At 40.9% G+C, this 18,245-nt stretch overlaps 2 protein-coding genes across 2 annotated transcripts in view; both read right to left on the bottom strand.

The window, feature by feature from the left end:
• Positions 1-1,336: 1,336 nt before the first annotated feature.
• Positions 1,337-18,245, bottom strand: part of LOC132144965 (zinc-alpha-2-glycoprotein-like) — a 103,857-nt gene continuing 86,948 nt past the window's right edge. Inside the window, exon 6 of the mRNA XM_059555586.1 lies at positions 1,337-1,529. Within this exon, the coding sequence (XP_059411569.1) occupies positions 1,399-1,529 (131 nt within the window). The 3' untranslated portion in view covers positions 1,337-1,398. The remainder of the gene's footprint in view (positions 1,530-18,245) is intronic.
• On the bottom strand, positions 2,177-16,983 carry LOC132144825 (zinc-alpha-2-glycoprotein-like). Its single transcript, XM_059555391.1, has 6 exons — positions 16,838-16,983; positions 16,621-16,715; positions 4,193-4,465; positions 3,820-4,089; positions 2,422-2,700; positions 2,177-2,250 (listed from the first exon to the last, which is right to left on the bottom strand). The coding sequence occupies exons 1-6, from the start codon at positions 16,981-16,983 to the stop codon at positions 2,177-2,179; spliced, it is 1,137 nt and encodes a 378-aa protein (XP_059411374.1).

Below are 18,245 nucleotides of genomic sequence, written 5' to 3'. Positions count from 1 at the left end.
CAGCTGAGTCTTTACTCATTTTCAAGAAACAGCTAAAGACTCATCTTTTTCGCCTGCACTTAACCAACTAACACTAGCACTTTTCCTTTTCTTGTCTTTTTAATTAAAAAAAAAAAAAAAAAAAAACCTACCTATGCGTTCTATACTAGACTAACTGAGACTTGTCATGGCACTTGTATACTGTTGTTGTTCTCTTGTTGACCTGACTGCTTCTGTTGTTCTCATTTGTAAGTCGCTTTGGATAAAAGCGTCTGCTAAATGATTAAATGTAAATGTAAATGTTATGGTGTCTGTGAAAATACAGCGATAGCCGGACGCTGTTGCCCATATTAGGAAATTCCTAGTTTACGACTTTCTGCGCGAGAGCGCCCTCTGGCTTCGAGTATAAATGAAACACACTCTGCAGGAGAGTTTAGCGCTCCGTGATGTTCATCTCGCCTTTATTCTGGGTCCGAAAAAAACATCCGGTCATGCGCAGACTATTCTGTCTCTTTGAATATATAGTTAGGCTTTTATAGTATACATCTGTCCAGGCTCTGAACAGATTTTTATTCTTCACAAATTTACAAACATAGTTAAAACTGACAATCATACACTAAACGACTCAGGATCACACAGACTTTTAAGTTGTTCCAGTCACAACAAACTCACATAAAACGTGAAAACAATGTGTGCTCTAAAATCAGTTAAATTTTAAACATATCTGATACCCTCCGACTGGATAGAATCACAGTCTGAAGCAAAAAAATCAGTCTGTGACCATCATGCACTACGTGACTCTATATGAAATCTCAAATCTGCAAACTGGATCAGACTTTAGGCAACTAGCTCTGACTTCTCCAGACTTTAGATTGGGACACAAATCTGAGCATTAATCATGTAGTGTATTCCAGCCTTTACAGTGCATACATTTGATCAATGCATCTTTACCCAAGACAACATGTTTTACTTTAAAAACATTCCAACTTTAATTCAGACGTTAAAGTTAAAACAAAATCACAGTATAACTTACAGTAGATAATGTATTGCAGTGTACAGTAAATGGAGAAGACTATACAGTGATAAAAATACTATCATATCTAATTGCAATAAGTATTAGAAAACAAATTCTTGATTAGCTTTTCAGTAATGATATAAATAAAAGCAAACAATAGAAACAAGTAGAGAACGGAGTTTGATGTAGCACATATCATATAATCTTGACCTTATGAATTGTTTCAAGAATCTCTCAACTATGAAAAGCAGTGTCATACTTTAAGTGAGCATAAACAAGATCTGTGATAAGAGCTGACTCAGATTAGAACCTGCTAACCTTTTTCTGAACAGAGCTGGATAACTAGAATACAGTTTCCATTCTGAATGAACAGAAATGAAACACCTGTTCGTTCACACTCCAGTCTAGTTTGCAGATTCATCAACAGTGAGCTCTTCTTCAGAAGAACCAGCACTCGCAGCAGTCCTCATCGATATCTGCTCACTCACTGAACCATAATCGGGATGACGACTTCTCCGCAGAGGAGGGAAAGATTCTACAGTTTTAAAACAGATCAAATGTTCATGTAAATAGGTTTAAATGTATATTTATCCACAGTTCACATTTGTTTGATAAATATTATAGATAACCATACTCATGTCAAATTTAAACACAATAATGAAAAATCTATATCACAATGTTTACATATTTCTACCATTATACACTGTCCACGTATGTGACGAGTGGGGCGGGTCCAAGGAATGTGGGAACACGAGCGAGGCCGGTGGATTGATTGGGAAATCAGCGACACCTGCGACCCACCACCGGTCTCGAGTCCCACAGAGGAGATGGAAGGATATAAAACTGGAGCGACGACAGTGAAGGATGAGAGAGGACCAGGCCTGGGCTTTATTTTATGTTTTGTTTTTTATTTGTGCGCATCAGTCGTCCGTGAGGGGCTGATGCGCTGTTTTGTGTTTATTTTGTTATTAAAGTATTTGTTTGATTGTCCGCCGGTTCCCGCCTCCTCCTTCCGGATGAATATGAAGGTTTTATTGTTACAGTGGTGCCAAAACCCGGGAGAAGGAGGGACGCGCTGCTGAAGATCCCTAGCCGCTGTGGTGAATCCGCGGTGCCATCGAGCAGATACCAAAAACTACAGCTAGTTTTTACCAAATACCAAAAACTACAGCTAGTTCGGTTTCAGCTAGCTGAAACCGAAAGTATTACTATAAAGGTCTGATCAGATTCGGTCTCAAATGTAGAGCATGTTCCATCTGCAGAATGAAAATAAAGATAATAAATACCCATTGCACATGATCACCGTAAACTGTTAAACTGAGTTGAGGCACTTTACGTGTTTGTGATCAACAACATTAATCTATTGCAGCATCATTATATTTACCTGCTACAAGTATGTACTTGACTGTATTTCTGGTGATATTTACCCCATTCTACTGAAGCTGGTTCTGTCAGACTGCTGTGAATGACAAAACAGTCATAATATCCTTGAGAGTTTATGTCGATCTTCACACTGGTTCTCATCTGAAATGTTTTATTAGCATTTGGTCTGATTTCAGAAGATGTTTGGTTGTCAAGAACAGATTCATTCAATCTGATGTTCATCTCAATATCTCTGGGGTAGAAACTAGTGGTCAGACAGCTCAGATTCAGCTTTGTGTGATCATCAGGATCTCTCCTTGCAGAGATGTAAACCTCTGGTGAATCTGGAGAAATAGGTAATGCAATTAACAAACCTTTTTTTAATGCAGTGAAGAAATCGGGTTATATTCCACAGAAGATTGCACATCAAATGCATTCTGAAAGACATGAGTAAGCCTATGCATTTTTGCTTTTGTAATTCTTTCTTTAATACTATCTCCGCCATTGGGGGGTAATAATCTCTGTGAATCTGTGAATCATGCAATTAATTCATTAATTGAGATAGCCCCTGTGGCAAAGCATTGAACCAGCGTCTATGGCTTAATCTCGGATCAGTTTCATCAATTTGTAGACATTTTTATTGAGACGTGTAATAAAAAGGGTGATAAGTAAACTAGTTAATAGTCTCTTACTGGCTTCTATATACAAGCTCTCAAAATTAATATAAAGCATATACAGACACTTCATATGTTATTATTTTTATTGAATTAATGAATTATACTTTAAATAAAACATTTGCGATCTGTTTAAAAGCTGTTTTTTTTTTTTTTTTTTGCATGTTTTAGTTTGAGTTTTCATTTCATTTACACACTTTTGACCAGATCAGCCAGTGTGCATGCGCACATCTCAGAACACTGACTGTTTCTATAGCATTAAAATGTTTTCTAATGACAGCTGCAGTGACACGCTATACTTGTCATCGTTGTCATTGGATGCCCAAGTTGATAGGATTCTTTAGGGTCTTAATGAAAAGTCTATAACATTCTTTGGTTAAAATTTCTCGAAGGTAGAGTGATGCAGAAATGGTGTCTGCTGCATCGTGTTTTGTCGAATCGATTCAGCATTTTGTGAGAGTTTCAATGACGCTGTGCCAGTTTTATAAAGGTCACTTTTAAAGACCTGAATAAAAATGCAACTTCATTCTCTGACAGGAGGTGGCGCTTATGAAAGCCCAGAAATACCGCGCTTACCATAGTACCCTCTAGAAAAGAGAAGCACCTTTCCATGTCTACTTGCTTATCTCAGAGAAAAAGGGAAGTCAAAACAGGATTAACATGTTTTCATTTACATGTTTGTTTGCGCATATATATATATATATATATATATATATATATATATATATATATTGCATTTTAATCTGGATTTACAAGAATCTTCAGTAAAGTAATCTGATTAAAACATACCCTTATGTGTGTTGTTAAATGTTAAGATCCATTCCATGCATTTCCCAAAATAATCCTTGATGAACTGGTTTCGTCCTATCTGAAGGTCCCATTTCTTTTTCATTTCTTTGGCTTTGGGACTTTTAACAATCCACAGCATTGTGTCATTTTCAAAGGCAATAAGATCCTCTCCATCAAATCCATATTCATCAAAGACATTCAGACTCTTCACTGTTCCATTAGGAAACTTCTCCACTTCACAACCAACTATTCTCTGCAATGTATGGAGCTCTACAATCACAGAGTCACAACAGTGATGAGAAGCTTACAGTAGGACATACACACAATTTCATAACATGTCTGATAATTAATAAGAACAAATCATTAAACTCACCAGAACAATTTGTGCAGTTTGACAGAATGTGTACCTGATCCATAAACCAGTCTGCAGAGTCACATGATTGTACAAGAGTCATAACCCCATAATCTTCCATCAGAATTAGTCTTGTCCAATCTGGAACTTCAATACTGTAGTCTGAGATCAGTCTGTCATCAACAACACCCACAACAGTGAACTCTGGGAATAGATCTGCTTTGGTCAGGACTGTAAACATGTAGTGCAGGTAATGCTTCTCTGAGGAACATAAACAACACAAACAATAAAGCACTTTTTAATGGGACAAAAAACTCTTGTCATAAAGGGAGACAGATATATTGAATATAATTACTTGACCTTTTGTGATTTGATACTAAGTTTAAGTGATAAGTGAACTGTAAACACACACACACACACACTGTGAACACACACCCGGAGCAGTGGGCATCATTTATGCTGCGGCGCCCGGGGAGCAGTTGGGGGTTCAGTGCCTTGCTCAAGGGCACATCAGTCGTGGTATTGAGGGTGGAGAGAGCACTGTACATGCACTCCCCCCACCCACAATTCCTGCCGGCCCGAGACTCGAACTCACAACCCTTTGATTGCGAGTCCGACTCTCTTCCCCATGAAGTCGTGGACGTGGAAGTGCACTAAGCCATATTGTGATTTCAGTTCTAGTTTGTGCCAAATCTGTGGTAACAATGTCTGTCAAGTCACCTTTATGTATAAATTATATCAAATCAGATCTCTTACTTTGTACATACATCTGCGCTTTGTTGTTTATGATGAGGGAATTCGCAAGAGTCCGGAATTCACTCAGCGAACGCGCACACGCTCAACAAAACTGATGAGTTTCAGCAAGGACTCATCTGAACGCTTCTGATTGGCCATTACATTCCTAAACTCAACAGAATTGTGTGTGATTGGTTAAAAGGTGCAACTCTGTAAAAACGCCTAAAATAAAATACGACGCAACATGAAAAGATCTTGATTTAATGTCTATTTATATTCTATTTGTAAGCAACAGACGTAATTATATTTGTTTGTGCAGGGGCATTTTTGTCCAATTAAGTGCCATTATTTACCCAAGTCCCTATGGCCAACGCTCCCCCTATGCTCACACCAAAAACTGTTACACTGTAAATATGAATTTCTTCCTCAGTATTTCGGTCTTGATTTCGAGTACAAATATCTACAAATTCTTTAATCAAACAAGCATTTAAATGAGAAAAATAGACATATTGTATTAGTTTCCGAACAAGTTTTAGCTTAAAACGAACAAATAATGTGGTGATAAAAATAATCTTGAACGACAAATTTAAACCCCACTTGCAGAATTTTGTTCCTGATTTAAGCTAATTTTAATCAGTTTTTCATAAAAGAGTTTTATTATCTTGGATTTAAATCCGGTTGTAACTATACTTTGAGAGAAGCTAGAAGACTATTCCAGTTCTGTCAAGTTTCAAGCAATGTAGAAGGTCTCGGACCAATAATCTCTGTTCAGATGACTCCATACTGTGTACTTCGAACAGATGTGGTGAATTCGAGTTAATTGGGACACTTGTGCCATTGAGAAAACTGGGGGAAAGTCACAATTACCCTGAATTAAACCAATTTGCACTCATTTCACAGAAATAGTGAGGCGCCTCTCCTTTCAGAGCTAATCAATTTTGTAACAAAACGGCAACCAGTCAATGTCAATGTCACCTTTATTTATATAGCGCTTTAAACAAAATACATTGCGTCAAAGCAACTGAACAACATTCATTAGGAAAACAGTGTCAATAATACAAAAATGATAGTTAAAGGCAGTTCATCATTGGATTCAGTTATGTCATCTCTGTTCAGTTAAATAGTGTCTGTGCATTTATTTGCAATCAAGTCAACGATATCGCTGTAGATGAAGTGTCCCCAACTAAGCAAGCCAGAGGCGACAGCGGCAAGGAACCGAAACTCCATCGGTGACCAGGCTCAGTTGGGGGGCCAGTTCTCCTCTGACCAGACGAATCCAGTAGTTCAATTCCAGGCTGCAGCAAAGTCGGATTGTGCAGAAGAATCATCTGTTTCCTGTGGTCTTGTCCTGGTGCTCCTCTGAGACAAGGTCTTTTCAGGGGATCTGTATCTGGGGCTCTAGTTGTCCTGGTCTCCGCTGTCTTTCAGGGATGTAGAGGTCCTTTCTAGGTGCTGATCCACCATCTGGTCTGGATACGTACTGGATCCGGGTGACTGCAGTGACCCTCTGATCTGGACACAGACTGGATCTGGTGGCCACGGTGACCTCGGAACAAGAGAGAAACAGACAAATATTAGCGTAGATGCCATTCTTCTAATGATGTAGCAAGTACATAGGTTGTTATGGGAAGTGTTTCCGGTTCCGGTTTACCTAATTAATGCAGCCTAAAAATCCTTTAACGGATTTGGATAATAAAAGCATATTAGTATGTTATGTGTATGCCAGGTTAAAGAGATGGGTCTTTAATCTAGATTTAAACTGCAAGAGTGTGTCTGCCTCCCGAACAATGTTAGGTAGGTTATTCCAGAGTTTGGGCGCCAAATAGGAAAAGGATCTGCCGCCTGCAGTTGATTTTGATATTCTAGGTATTATCAAATTGCCTGAGTTTTGAGAACGTAGCAGACGTAGAGGATTATAATGTAAAAGGAGCTCATTCAAATACTGAGGTGCTAAACCATTCAGGGCTTTATAAGTAATAAGCAATATTTTAAAATCTATGCGATGCTTGATAGGGAGCCAGTGCAGTGTTGACAGGACCGGGCTAATATGGTCATTCTTCCTGGTTCTAGTAAGAACTCTTGCTGCTGCATTTTGGACTAGCTGTAGTTTGTTTACTAAGCGTGCAGAACAACCACCCAATAAAGCATTACAATAATCTAACCTTGAGGTCATAAATGCATGGATTAACATTTCTGCATTTGACATTGAGAGCATAGGCCGTAATTTAGATATATTTTTGAGATGGAAAAATGCAGTTTTACAAATGCTAGAAACGTGGCTTTCTAAGGAAAGATTGCGATCAAATAGCACACCTAGGTTCCTAACTGATGACGAAGAATTGACAGAGCAACCATCAAGTCTTAGACAGTGTTCTAGGTTATTACAAGCAGAGTTTTTAGGTCCTATAATTAACACCTCTTTTTTTTCAGAATTTAGCAGTAAGAAATTACTCGTCATCCAGTTTTTTATATCGACTATGCAATCCATTAGTTTTTCAAATTGGTGTGTTTCACCGGGCTGCGAAGAAATATAGAGCTGAGTATCATCAGCATAACAGTGAAAGCTAACACCATGTTTCCTGATGATATCTCCCAAGGGTAACATATAAAGCGTGAAGAGTAGCGGCCCTAGTACTGAGCCTTGAGGTACTCCATACTGCACTTGTGATCGATAGGATACATCTTCATTCACTGCTACGAACTGATGGCGGTCATATAAGTACGATTTAAACCATGCTAATGCACTTCCATTGATGCCAACAAAGTATTCAAGTCTATGCAAAAGAATGTTGTGGTCAATTGTGTCAAACGCAGCACTAAGATCCAATAAAACTAATAGAGAGATACACCCACGATCAGATGACAAGAGCAGATCATTTGTAACTCTAAGGAGAGTAGTCTCAGTACTATGATACGGTCTAAATCCTGACTGGAAATCCTCACATATACCATTTTTCTCTAAGAAGGAATATAATTGTGTGGATACCACCTTTTCTAGTATCTTGGACAGAAAAGGGAGATTCGAGATTGGTCTATAATTAACTAGTTCTTTGGGGTCAAGTTGTGGTTTTTTGATGAGAGGCTTAATAACAGCCAGTTTGAAGGTTTTGGGGACATGTCCTAATGAGAATGAGGAATTAATAATAGTCAGAAGAGGATCTATGACTTCTGGAAGCACCTCTTTCAGGAGCTTAGATGGTATAGGGTCTAACATACATGTTGTTGGTTTAGATGATTTAACAAGTTTATACAATTCTTCCTTTCCTATGGTAGAGAATGAGTGGAACTGTTCCTCAGGGGGTCTATAGTGCACTGTCTGATGTGATACTGTAGCTGACGGCTGAATGGTTGCAATTTTATCTCTAATAGTATCGATTTTAGAAGTAAAGAAGTTCATAAAGTCATTACTGCTGTGGTGTTGGGAAATGTCAACACTTGTTGAGGCTTTATTTTTCGTTAATTTAGCCACTGTATTGAATAAATACCTGGGGTTATGTTTGTTTTCTTCTAAAAGAGAAGAAAAGTAATCGGATCTAGCAGTTTTTAATGCTTTTCTGTAGGATATGTTACTTTCCCGCCAAGCAATACGAAATACCTCTAGTTTTGTTTTCCTCCAGCTGCGCTCCATTTTTCGGGCTGCTCTCTTTAGGGTGCGAGTATGCTCATTATACCATGGTGTCAAACGGTTTTCCTTAACCTTCCTTAAGCGTAAAGGAGCAACTTTATTTAAAGTGCTAGAAAAGAGAGAGTCCATAGTTTCTGTTACATCATCAAGTTGTTCTGAGGTTTTGGATATGCTAAGGAACTTGGATACATCAGGAAGATAACTTAAAAAGCAGTCTTTTGTGTTAGAAGTGATGGTTCTTCCATACTTGTAACAAGAAGTAGAATTTACAATTTTGGCTATATGAATTTTGCAAAGAACTAAATAATGATCTGAGATATCATCACTTGGCTGAATAATTTCAACACCATCAACATCAATTCCATGTGACAGTATTAAATCTAGAGTATGATTTCGACAATGAGTAGGTCCTGAAACGTGTTGTCTAACACCAATAGAGTTCAGAATGTCTATAAATGTTGATCCCAATGCATCTTTTTCATTATCAACATGGATATTAAAATCACCAACTATTAAAACTTTATCTGCAGCCAGAACTAACTCGGATGTAAAATCACCAAACTCTTTAATAAAGTCTGTATGGTGCCCTGGTGGCCTGTATACAGTAGCCAGTACAAACATAACAGGGGATTTATCATTAACATTTGTTTCTTTGGATAATGTTATATGAAGTACCATTACTTCAAACGAGTTATACTTGTAGCCTGCCCTCTGAGAAATCCTGAAAACGTTGTTATAAATTGAAGCAACACCTCCACCTTTGCCTTTTAGACGTGGCTCATGTTTATAACAGTAATCTTGGGGGGTGGACTCATTTAAAATAATGTAATCATCAGGTTTTAGCCAGGTTTCTGTCAAACAGAGTACATCTATATTATGATAAGTGATCATATTATTTACAAAAAGTGTTTTCGTAGAAAGGGATCTAATATTCAATAAGCCAAGCTTTATCATTTGTTTATCCATATTGCTTCTGTTTTTTATTTGTTGAACCTCAATTAAATTGTTAATCTTAACTTGGTTTGGACGTTTTTTTGTATTTTCTAGTTCGGGGAACAGACACAGTCTCTATAGTGTGATATCTAGGTGAAAGAGTCTCTATGTGCTGAGAATTAACTGACCTCTGTGACGGGAGGCAGCTAGCAGATGGTCGGTTTAGCCAGTCTGTCTGCTTCCTGACCTGGGCCCCAGTTAGTCAAGTATAAACACTAAGACTATTTGCCATATTTCTAGAGAGAAGAGTGGCGCCACCCCAGGAGGGATGAAGACCATCTCTTTTAAACAGGTCAGGTCTCCCCCAAAAGCTCATCCAATTGTCTATGAAACCTATGTTATTCTGTGGGCACCACTTAGACATCCAGCCATTGAGTGATGACAATCTGCTATGCATCTCATCACTACTGTAAGCAGTAGAGCCCGACCGATATATCGGCCGGCCGATATTATCGGCCGATATAAGCTAATTGCATTTAAATCGGCATCGGCATTTATAACGGCCGATGAAACATGAGAAACAGAGTCTCATGCTTCACTCATGTTATGAGTGTTGCATAGTGTGCCCACCAGAGGGAGCTCTGCAGCTCCAGAGTTAACAACAGCGCCAGAAGTCCACTACAGAAGAAAGCGATCAACTGTTTTGACGGTGAGTCTGTCGTTCGTCATGTGAAATGATTGTAGATTTAGTTCATACCCTGTATATAAAAACTGTGTGGTAGTTCTAGCTAACGGTCCTATCATTATTACTTCTAAATATTCTGTAACATCACTTACAGCCGCTAATGCATTGCTATATTAGATTAGCCACAAAGCTAATACCATGTTTATCAGTGGAAGAGCGCGAACGTTAATAGGAGGTCAAACTATAACGTTAGCGTTTAACTTATTCTTATTCTATTGCGGTGTGTTTCCCACATAATGACCGCGTAATTGGGCCTTTCACACAGTACGCGGTATGCACGGCGCTTGCCGCTGGGCTCAGCGTTGCCCTTCAGATACAACGCGATTTGCGCTGCGCTATGGCATAGGCGGAGTTTTAAAAACGTTTAGCGGGAGCTCTTTCATAGTCTGTTCCTCCTCCTTTCGGTCAGCAGGAAACATGTATCTGTCCCGTTGTAAGAAGCGAGCGATAGCGCTAGTCCTGCTGATGAGAATTAAGAGAGAAGCAAGGAAGAAGAGGCTACTCTCAGGTCCAGAGAACAATTTGGTGAATTCAGGCTGGTTACGTTACTCTAACGCTAATAGCTTCCTTTTTAGCAGGCCCCTTAAATGCTTGCTATTAACTTGTTTGAAGGTGGTTCTTCTCAAAATTGACAGCGGTGTGTTCATGACACTAACGTTAACCATTCAACTTCAAATTGATTCCGTAATCTTCCGGTAATAGTAGGCAAGACGATGTTTTGATTCAGACTGCACAAAGAGAAGAGGAGAAGATATACGGGTCTGTTGTGAATGTGTCTGTGAGAGCAAATATAGTGTAGTTACAGTAACTACAGTAGGTGCGTCAGAAATGATTAAACCAGAGGGGACATGTAAATAAATGTGAGCTGAACAAGCGCTTTTTTTTTTTTTTACATATTGTTTCAAAGCAGCTTTACAGACATAACAGGAAAATGTTGAAATAATATTGTTAAATATAAGTAGGTAATACCTATTGCTTGACAAATAAAACAAAATATATATTTCTCATTTTTGCCTATGTAGGAGATCCCAGTTTATTATTATTATAATTCTAATGATGACATGAGTCATGATACATGGTGATATTATTAATACACATGCTTATTCTTTCTCCGTCTCTCTTTCTGCCTACAGATGGCTGAAAAAGGTGAATGCTGTAGCAGCAAAGTGTGGGACTACTTCTGCAAATACTTTAACTTTAGTATTATAATTTATTTACAGTAAACACACAGACTGTTAAAACCAGCTTCAACTGGAAGAAAGTAAAAGTGTTAAATGTTTAAAACCAGACTGTTTTTTGATCATTAAAAAATATATACTTTTGATGTGCAATTGTTTAGTCATTGAGACTGTAATCTAAGGCTTTTTTTTTTTAACATAATCCATTCTGGAAAATGGTTTATACAGCCCACATACATAGAACAGGCAGATATTTTGCTATTGAATGTTGTGTAAATGCAGTTTATAGGAAATGGGTCTAATATCCAGATTATTTTTAAAATCAAAATATCGGCTTATAAATCGGCTTTTTTCGAGTTAATATCGGCATCGGCCCCCAAAAATCGCTTCTCCTTAAAACAACTAGTGCAAACACTCATCATTAAGGGCACAAAGCCTTTCTTTCGATTTTACTTCGTTTGACACGCTTTGCCAAAACAATAGAGCAAAACATTAGAGACCTGTTATGTAATCACGAAATCTGTAGGCTAAACACAGGCCTATTTTCGGTTTATTCTGAAACTGCTAGAGCAGCGTTTCCCAAACTTTTTTTCCTGCACACCCCCTTCTATGTCCCAACCGGGTTGGCGCACCCCCAAAACCCCACTTTTAAAAAAAACGCAACAAAGCTTTCTTTTATCGCCATATAAAGAGTCATGTTTAATCATGCGCAAATAACCAGAACACGCATGACAATAAAACATCAACAAAGTTTCAATATAATGCAACAAAGCTACGCACAAGCTTCCACTTTTAAGAGGACGAGTGACAGACACAGGCTCAGTAACAGAAAGCACAAAAAAGAAACATTGCAGCCGCGTAAAAGAAACATTGCTGCAATAGGCTAGGCTTAACTCATCAAGACCTAGCTTTTCGCTTCAAAGTGAGTTGTGGACCTGTCTCAAACATCTTTCATGAGTGGCTCAATGTGATGGCTAAAGAATTACAATGCCTTGTCCGGTGCCCATCCAGAAAAGAAATCAGAAGAAATATCCTCACCCTCTTCAAGACTAGGCTACATGTTTCAATAAAGTTAGATGTATAATAGACTGTAGTGAAAATGTTCTCTGAGAGGCCAACTAGTTTGCAAACATGAGCAATCACATACTCCCACTACAAATCACATAATACTGTGAAGTTCCTTGTTGGTATTAGTTTAACAGGAACTATTCCATTTTTGTCAAAAGTCTGGGGTGGTCGTGCTAGTGACAAAGTTATAACAAAAAATTCTGGATTGATCGACCTTCTAAATGATAACAGTCTTTGCACAATAGATAAAATATTTATTGTTTGTGCAGCACTTTCAAATTTGGAGAAACCACTTGTACCAAAATAAAATTTAATTATAATATTTCTAATGTTGCACTTGGATTTTAAATAAAAAATGAAATTATATACTACTAAGTAATGAACACTAACAAATACTGATTAACTGATTTATTGACTGATGAATAAAGTACTGTAGAATTCGATTTCTGCTGTTTTTAATGTATTTATATAATGTAAAAAGTGAAAAAGCATTTTTTTCTTTTCTTTTAGACAACACCCCTTTCTTGCTAGACTGATTTTAGATCAGCACTACTGAGCTGCTTTTGAAATCATTTTCATGTAGCTGTCACTCAACTGCAGTCTTCCCTCTACAAATTCATCCACAAGTTTTGGCAGCATGTGTTTAAAGTAAGTGCTACGTAGTGTCACGGTTGGTAAACCGTGATCTCTGGGTTTTGCACTTTGTGGGTGAAGTCTGTGTGTTACGCGTCAGCACTGATTAGTTTGTGGGCGTCTCCGTTAATTGTCATCAGCAACAGCTGTCACTCATTACTCATCCCTATATATATGGCTTGTCTTCTTGTGTTTGTGAGAGCGTTGTTTCATGTTTGTGACCTGTGCTTTGCTTTCTTGTGTGTTTCTGCGTGGGATGTCCGTGTTTCCCCAGAACCCCGTCCACTCTACGCAACCACCATCAAGCAACACCACTTACCTTCGGCTCGCTTCCCTGCAGTTCCTGTGTCACCCTCTCCTGCTGCCAACTCCCCTCCGCCTTCCGGATTCATCATTCCTCACCACCATCTTGGACTGTGCATTCCTCCCAGCGTTATTTGTGTCTCCGTTTTGTATTGTCTCATTATTCTCATTAAATCTCATTAACCTCGCACTTGCTTCCTGCCACTCCTTACACAGTCGTTACACGTAGCCTTTGCGTATATGTTTTGACAAAACCCTTGTCATAAGGCATATCAAGCTCCAGGTGCTGTTTTGGGGTCCAAATAACAAGACAGGATGTTTTCAGCCCAATACAGCGCATCCCTTACTGTACCTGCTTATAGTAACCTCTGGGGCCTTTTGGATTCAAAATGTACTGCCCACCCTCTACTCTGATGTCTTGGTTTGTTGCAGTGAGTGCATCATGAAGGGTTGTGCAAGCACTGAGTGTGATGAGGCATTTTACTTCTAGCAGCTTGTTATCAGCGATACCATCAGGGCTTGCTGCCAGCCATGGGTCTCCTGCACATACCACCAACCCTCTGTCCATCACTATACAGCCCCTTTCTTTAATCTGCTCTTTTGCAAGACCCTCACATTCTTTCCCATACCTTGTGGCCACACTGCTCTGGAACTTTGGGTATAGGTGTTCATTGAAAAACTTAACCAGGGGTGCGTTTCCCAAAAGCATAGTTGCTAACCTGTTAGCAACTTAGTTGGCTGGCAATGGGAAATTGTATTGCAACCAAAAAAGTTGCTAACTTAGTTAGCAACTATGGTTTTGGGAAACGCTCCCCAGGTCAGTTGTCTCATGCTGAGCCACTTTGCTGGCTGTGCTTGCTGTTATTCGCAGCTTGCGTGCATCATGCCAGAGTGGTTCTATGCTCTGTTTTCTTGCGTTTCTCTCCAGTTCAACTACGTGATCTGGGTTCAGTTTAATGAAGGCATCATAAAATGTTGTGCACTTAGGACAGCTCAGAGCACTACCATGTTCACTGTGGGGCTGAGCTAAACTGCTGAACACATTGATTTCCTCTCCCTGAGCACCCTGCTCTCCCTAACTGCTGGTGAAATCCTGGGATTTATGCTTTTGCTGGCTCCACTGCGAGCCTCTGCTGACTGCACCCTCGTACAGGGTCATACGGGTGCTTGAAATCCTTGAAATTGCTTGAAATTTAATGCAGTGTGTTCAAGGTTTAATTAAAAACCCTGGATTGAATTTAAATAAAGTGCTTGAAAATGCAGTGCATTGGGTCATAATAATTTGCTTTCTTACTGAATGGTTAATCATGGTTCCATAAAATAAGCAGCTCTGCTCGAGTTTGCGCTTGTGGCTGTAGTGTGCTCTTTATTTATGCGCGCCCTCCAATAGAGGAGAGGGAAGAAGAAAAAAACCCTCCTTGCCGGAGGTTGCTGTTTCAGTTAGCGATGGCTCGAAAATGACAAATTATGGTAAACCAAGAACTAAATACTTGAGTAACCCCCTATTAAGTCTGCTTGGTTTTGTTAAGGGAGAGCGTGCGCTTTGAGCATATAACGGCAAACAATTTTTTCTTTGATATTTTGAATAAACATCTTTGTTCAAAAGGCTTCTTCCTGTGACCAATGAACATATGCAACGTCACCATCATGTGTATCATGTGCCATGAGGAAGTTGACCAGGTGCGCTGAGCAGACATGCAGAACGCGAACTTCTTCCGTGAGCAATCCATTTTATCTCACATTCGTCTGCAATATCTCAAACATACTGATGCAATATAGTTGTGCGTGCATATAAAAACCACAACTTTGCCATCAGTAAACTCCTTAATGAGACTCAAAAGTCTGGGGTGATTTCCTCAAGTTAGAAGATATTTAAACAGTTCTGACCGACTGTCTGCAGGGGTTCGAATCCACCTGAATCAGTTAAACAATTTGAAACCTCAATTACAATCTTGTTTCATGCTAGTAAAATTACCTGTTGAAGGATGTATGAATATGACGTGTCATCCCCCCACCAAAAATATAATCAACATTAATCGTCATTGTAACTAAAGTCTAAGGACATTCAAATGTAAGGACATTCATACAAACTGTTTGTACTGGTCCAAATGCACCGCCTGCTGGCAATTTGAAGATTTTTGTTTAGAACATGCAAATTGCTAATGTGCCTTCAAAAATCCAACTCCATTGAAACTGTGCATGGTATACTGTCCATGTCCAGAAAGGTACTAAAAACATCTTCAAAGTAGTCCATGTGACATCAGAGGGTCAATTAGAATTTTTTGAAGCATCGAAAATACATTTTGGTTCAAAAATAGCAAAAACTATAAACTTTATTCAGCATTGTCTTCTCTTCCGTGTCTGTTGTGAGAGAGTACAAAACAAAGCAGTTTGTGATATCCGGTTCAGTAACGAATCATTCGATGTTACCGGATCTTTTTGAACCAGTTCACCAAATTAAACTGAATCGTTTTAAATGGTTCGCGTCTCCATGAGCATTAACCCACAAATGACTTAAACTGTTAACTTTTTTAATGTGGCTGACACTCCCTCTGAGCTAAAACAAACCAATATCCTGGAGTAATTCATTTACTCAAACAGTACACTGACTGAACTGCTGTGAAGAGAGAACTGAAGATGAACACAGAGCTGAGCCAGATAATGAACAAAACATTGACTCGTTCACGAGTCAAGAACAGGTTGCATCAGTTTTCGGATCACCAGTAGTTCTTTCGGACAGTTCGATTCAATAAACCGGTTGAAGAAAACGGTTCACCGGTTGTTTTGCGCTCGATGTAATGGCATCATTGGCGATGATTGCCCTTGATTCAAGCCTTCGGTTTACCTGGGCTCATAAAATTAGCACAGAATCAGTTCAGAATTTATCACCAAAAGAATCAGTTCGGTTCAGACGCTCTGTGTGTCAGTCTGCTTCACACTAAATCACACATGCACAGTATCATCAGCTCCTCGGTTCTCGAATCGGACGCGTCTGACAGAAACGGTTCTTGACTCGAGAAAGAGTCAGTCTTTTGTTCGTTATCTGGAACAAGTTAGTGGGGGAAATAGCCAACGTGTGTGGTTTTCCGGTGCTCGGTTCTCTCTCTCTCTCCGTGCACAGTGCTGTGTGGGTCCGTGAAGTCCGTGCGTAGTGAGGGCTGGCGGTCACACACTGCTGTCTAGGGAAATACAGAGGTAGGTTAGCCGAGTCTTTGGAGACATCTCTCACCTCTGTGTTCATTGGTGAGGCTTATGAAGCCAGCGTTTGATGAGGCGCAGGCGTGGCTGCTCAGCCCGTGATGAGCAGGTGCAGGTGTGCCTCCTCTGTTTCCAGGGCGATGCTGACGAGAGCTCAGGACACGTGTCACACCCCCCCCCAAGCGTCGTCCTATCCCTGTGGAGAAGCGGGGAGATTGGGGGAGGGCGGGGAGTGGAGTCTGACAGACCTGCGAAAGCTGCCCATATCCTTGAGAGACCGTCGGCGTTCGCATTGGCCGTCCCCACTCGGTGTTTTACGGTGAAGTGGAAATCCTGGAGCGCAAGGAACCACCAAGTCACCCTGGCATTTGTGTCCTTGGCTCGGGCCATCCATTTTAGAGGGGCGTGGTCAGTGACCAGGGTGAACTGGTGGCCGAGGAGGTAATAGCGGAGCTCTAGGACTGCCCACTTGACGGCCAATGCCTCCCTCTTTACAGTCCCATACCGTCGCTCCGCTGGGGACAGCTTTCGGTTGATATAAATTACCGGGTGTTACTCGCTGTCGAGGGCCTGGGAGAGGACAGCTCCCAGCCCGGTATTGGATGCATCTGTCTGCAACAGGAAGGGGCGGTTGAAGTCGGGGGCTCTGAGCACGGGCGCCAACGTGAGTGCTGTTTTTATCCGCTGAAACGCGTTCATTGTCTCCGGGTTCCAAGGGACCTTCTCCGGTTGCCCCTTCCTGGTCAGGTCTGTCAGGGGAGAGGCTGAGGAGGAAAAGTTAGGGATAAAACAGCGGTAGTATCCTGCCAACCCCAAAAAGGCCCGTACCTGTGTCTTGGTGGAGGGCCGCGGCGCAGAGAGGATAGCTGCCACCTTCTTCTCCTGGGGTCGGATGAGGCCGCGGCCCACTTGATAGCCCAGGTACTTGGCTTCAGCGAGGGCCAGGTGACACTTACGGGGGTTGGCGGTCAGCCCAGCCTGGCGGAGTTCCAACAGCACCTTCTGCAGCAGCTCAAGGTGGTCCTGCCAAGTCTCTGAGTGAACGATGACGTCATCGAGGTAGGCGGCCAAATAGAGCTGGTGGGGCCACAGGAGGACGTCCATGAGGCGTTGGAAGGTGGCGGGGGCCCCATGCAGGTCGATGGGAAGGACCCGGTACTGCCAGTGGCCACTTGGGGTTGAGAAAGCTGTATTCAGCTAGGCCTGCTCGGTTAAGGGGACCTGCCAGTAGCCCTTGGTGAGGTCGATGGTTGAGATGAACCAGGCACTTCCCAGGCGATCCAACAGCTTGTCAACCTGTGGCATCGGGTAGCTATCAAACTCAGAGACTTCGTTTAGGTGGCGGAAGTCATTGCAGAAGCGGAAGGTGTCGTCGGGCTTCGGGACCATGACAATGGGGCTGGACCACGGGCTGCGTGATGGCTCAATTGTCCCTAAACTCAGCATCACCTGTACCTCTTCCTCGATGGCGTGGCGCAGAGCCTCTGGGACACGATAGGGCCGCTACCGGACAATAACTCCAGGTGCTGTGTGGATGTCGTGCTTGAGTACGTGGGTCCGTCCAGGCTGGGGAGAGAACACATCAGTAAACTGACAGACCAGGTGTTGCAGCTCCGAATTTTGGGCGTCCGAGAGGCGGGGGTTCATGTCGACAGC

The sequence above is a fragment of the Carassius carassius genome, chromosome 8 (genome assembly GCF_963082965.1).
Source record: "Carassius carassius chromosome 8, fCarCar2.1, whole genome shotgun sequence".
NCBI lineage: Eukaryota > Metazoa > Chordata > Actinopteri > Cypriniformes > Cyprinidae > Carassius > Carassius carassius.
This window is presented reverse-complemented; position numbering and strand designations above follow the sequence as displayed.

Bases quoted from the DNA above. Each gene is read 5' to 3' on its own strand.
- LOC132144825 (XM_059555391.1), bottom strand. From the start codon at position 16,983: ATGGATGGCCCGAGCCAAGGACACAAATGCCAGGGTGACTTGGTGGTT. The intron at 16,716-16,837 runs GTCTGTCAGACT...CCCTGGAAACAG, and splicing joins GATATGGGCAGCTTTCGCAG to AGGAGGCACACCTGCACCTG. The intron at 2,251-2,421 runs GTAAATATCACC...TTCATTCTGCAG, and splicing joins ACCAGCTTCAGTAGAATGGG to ATGGAACATGCTCTACATTT.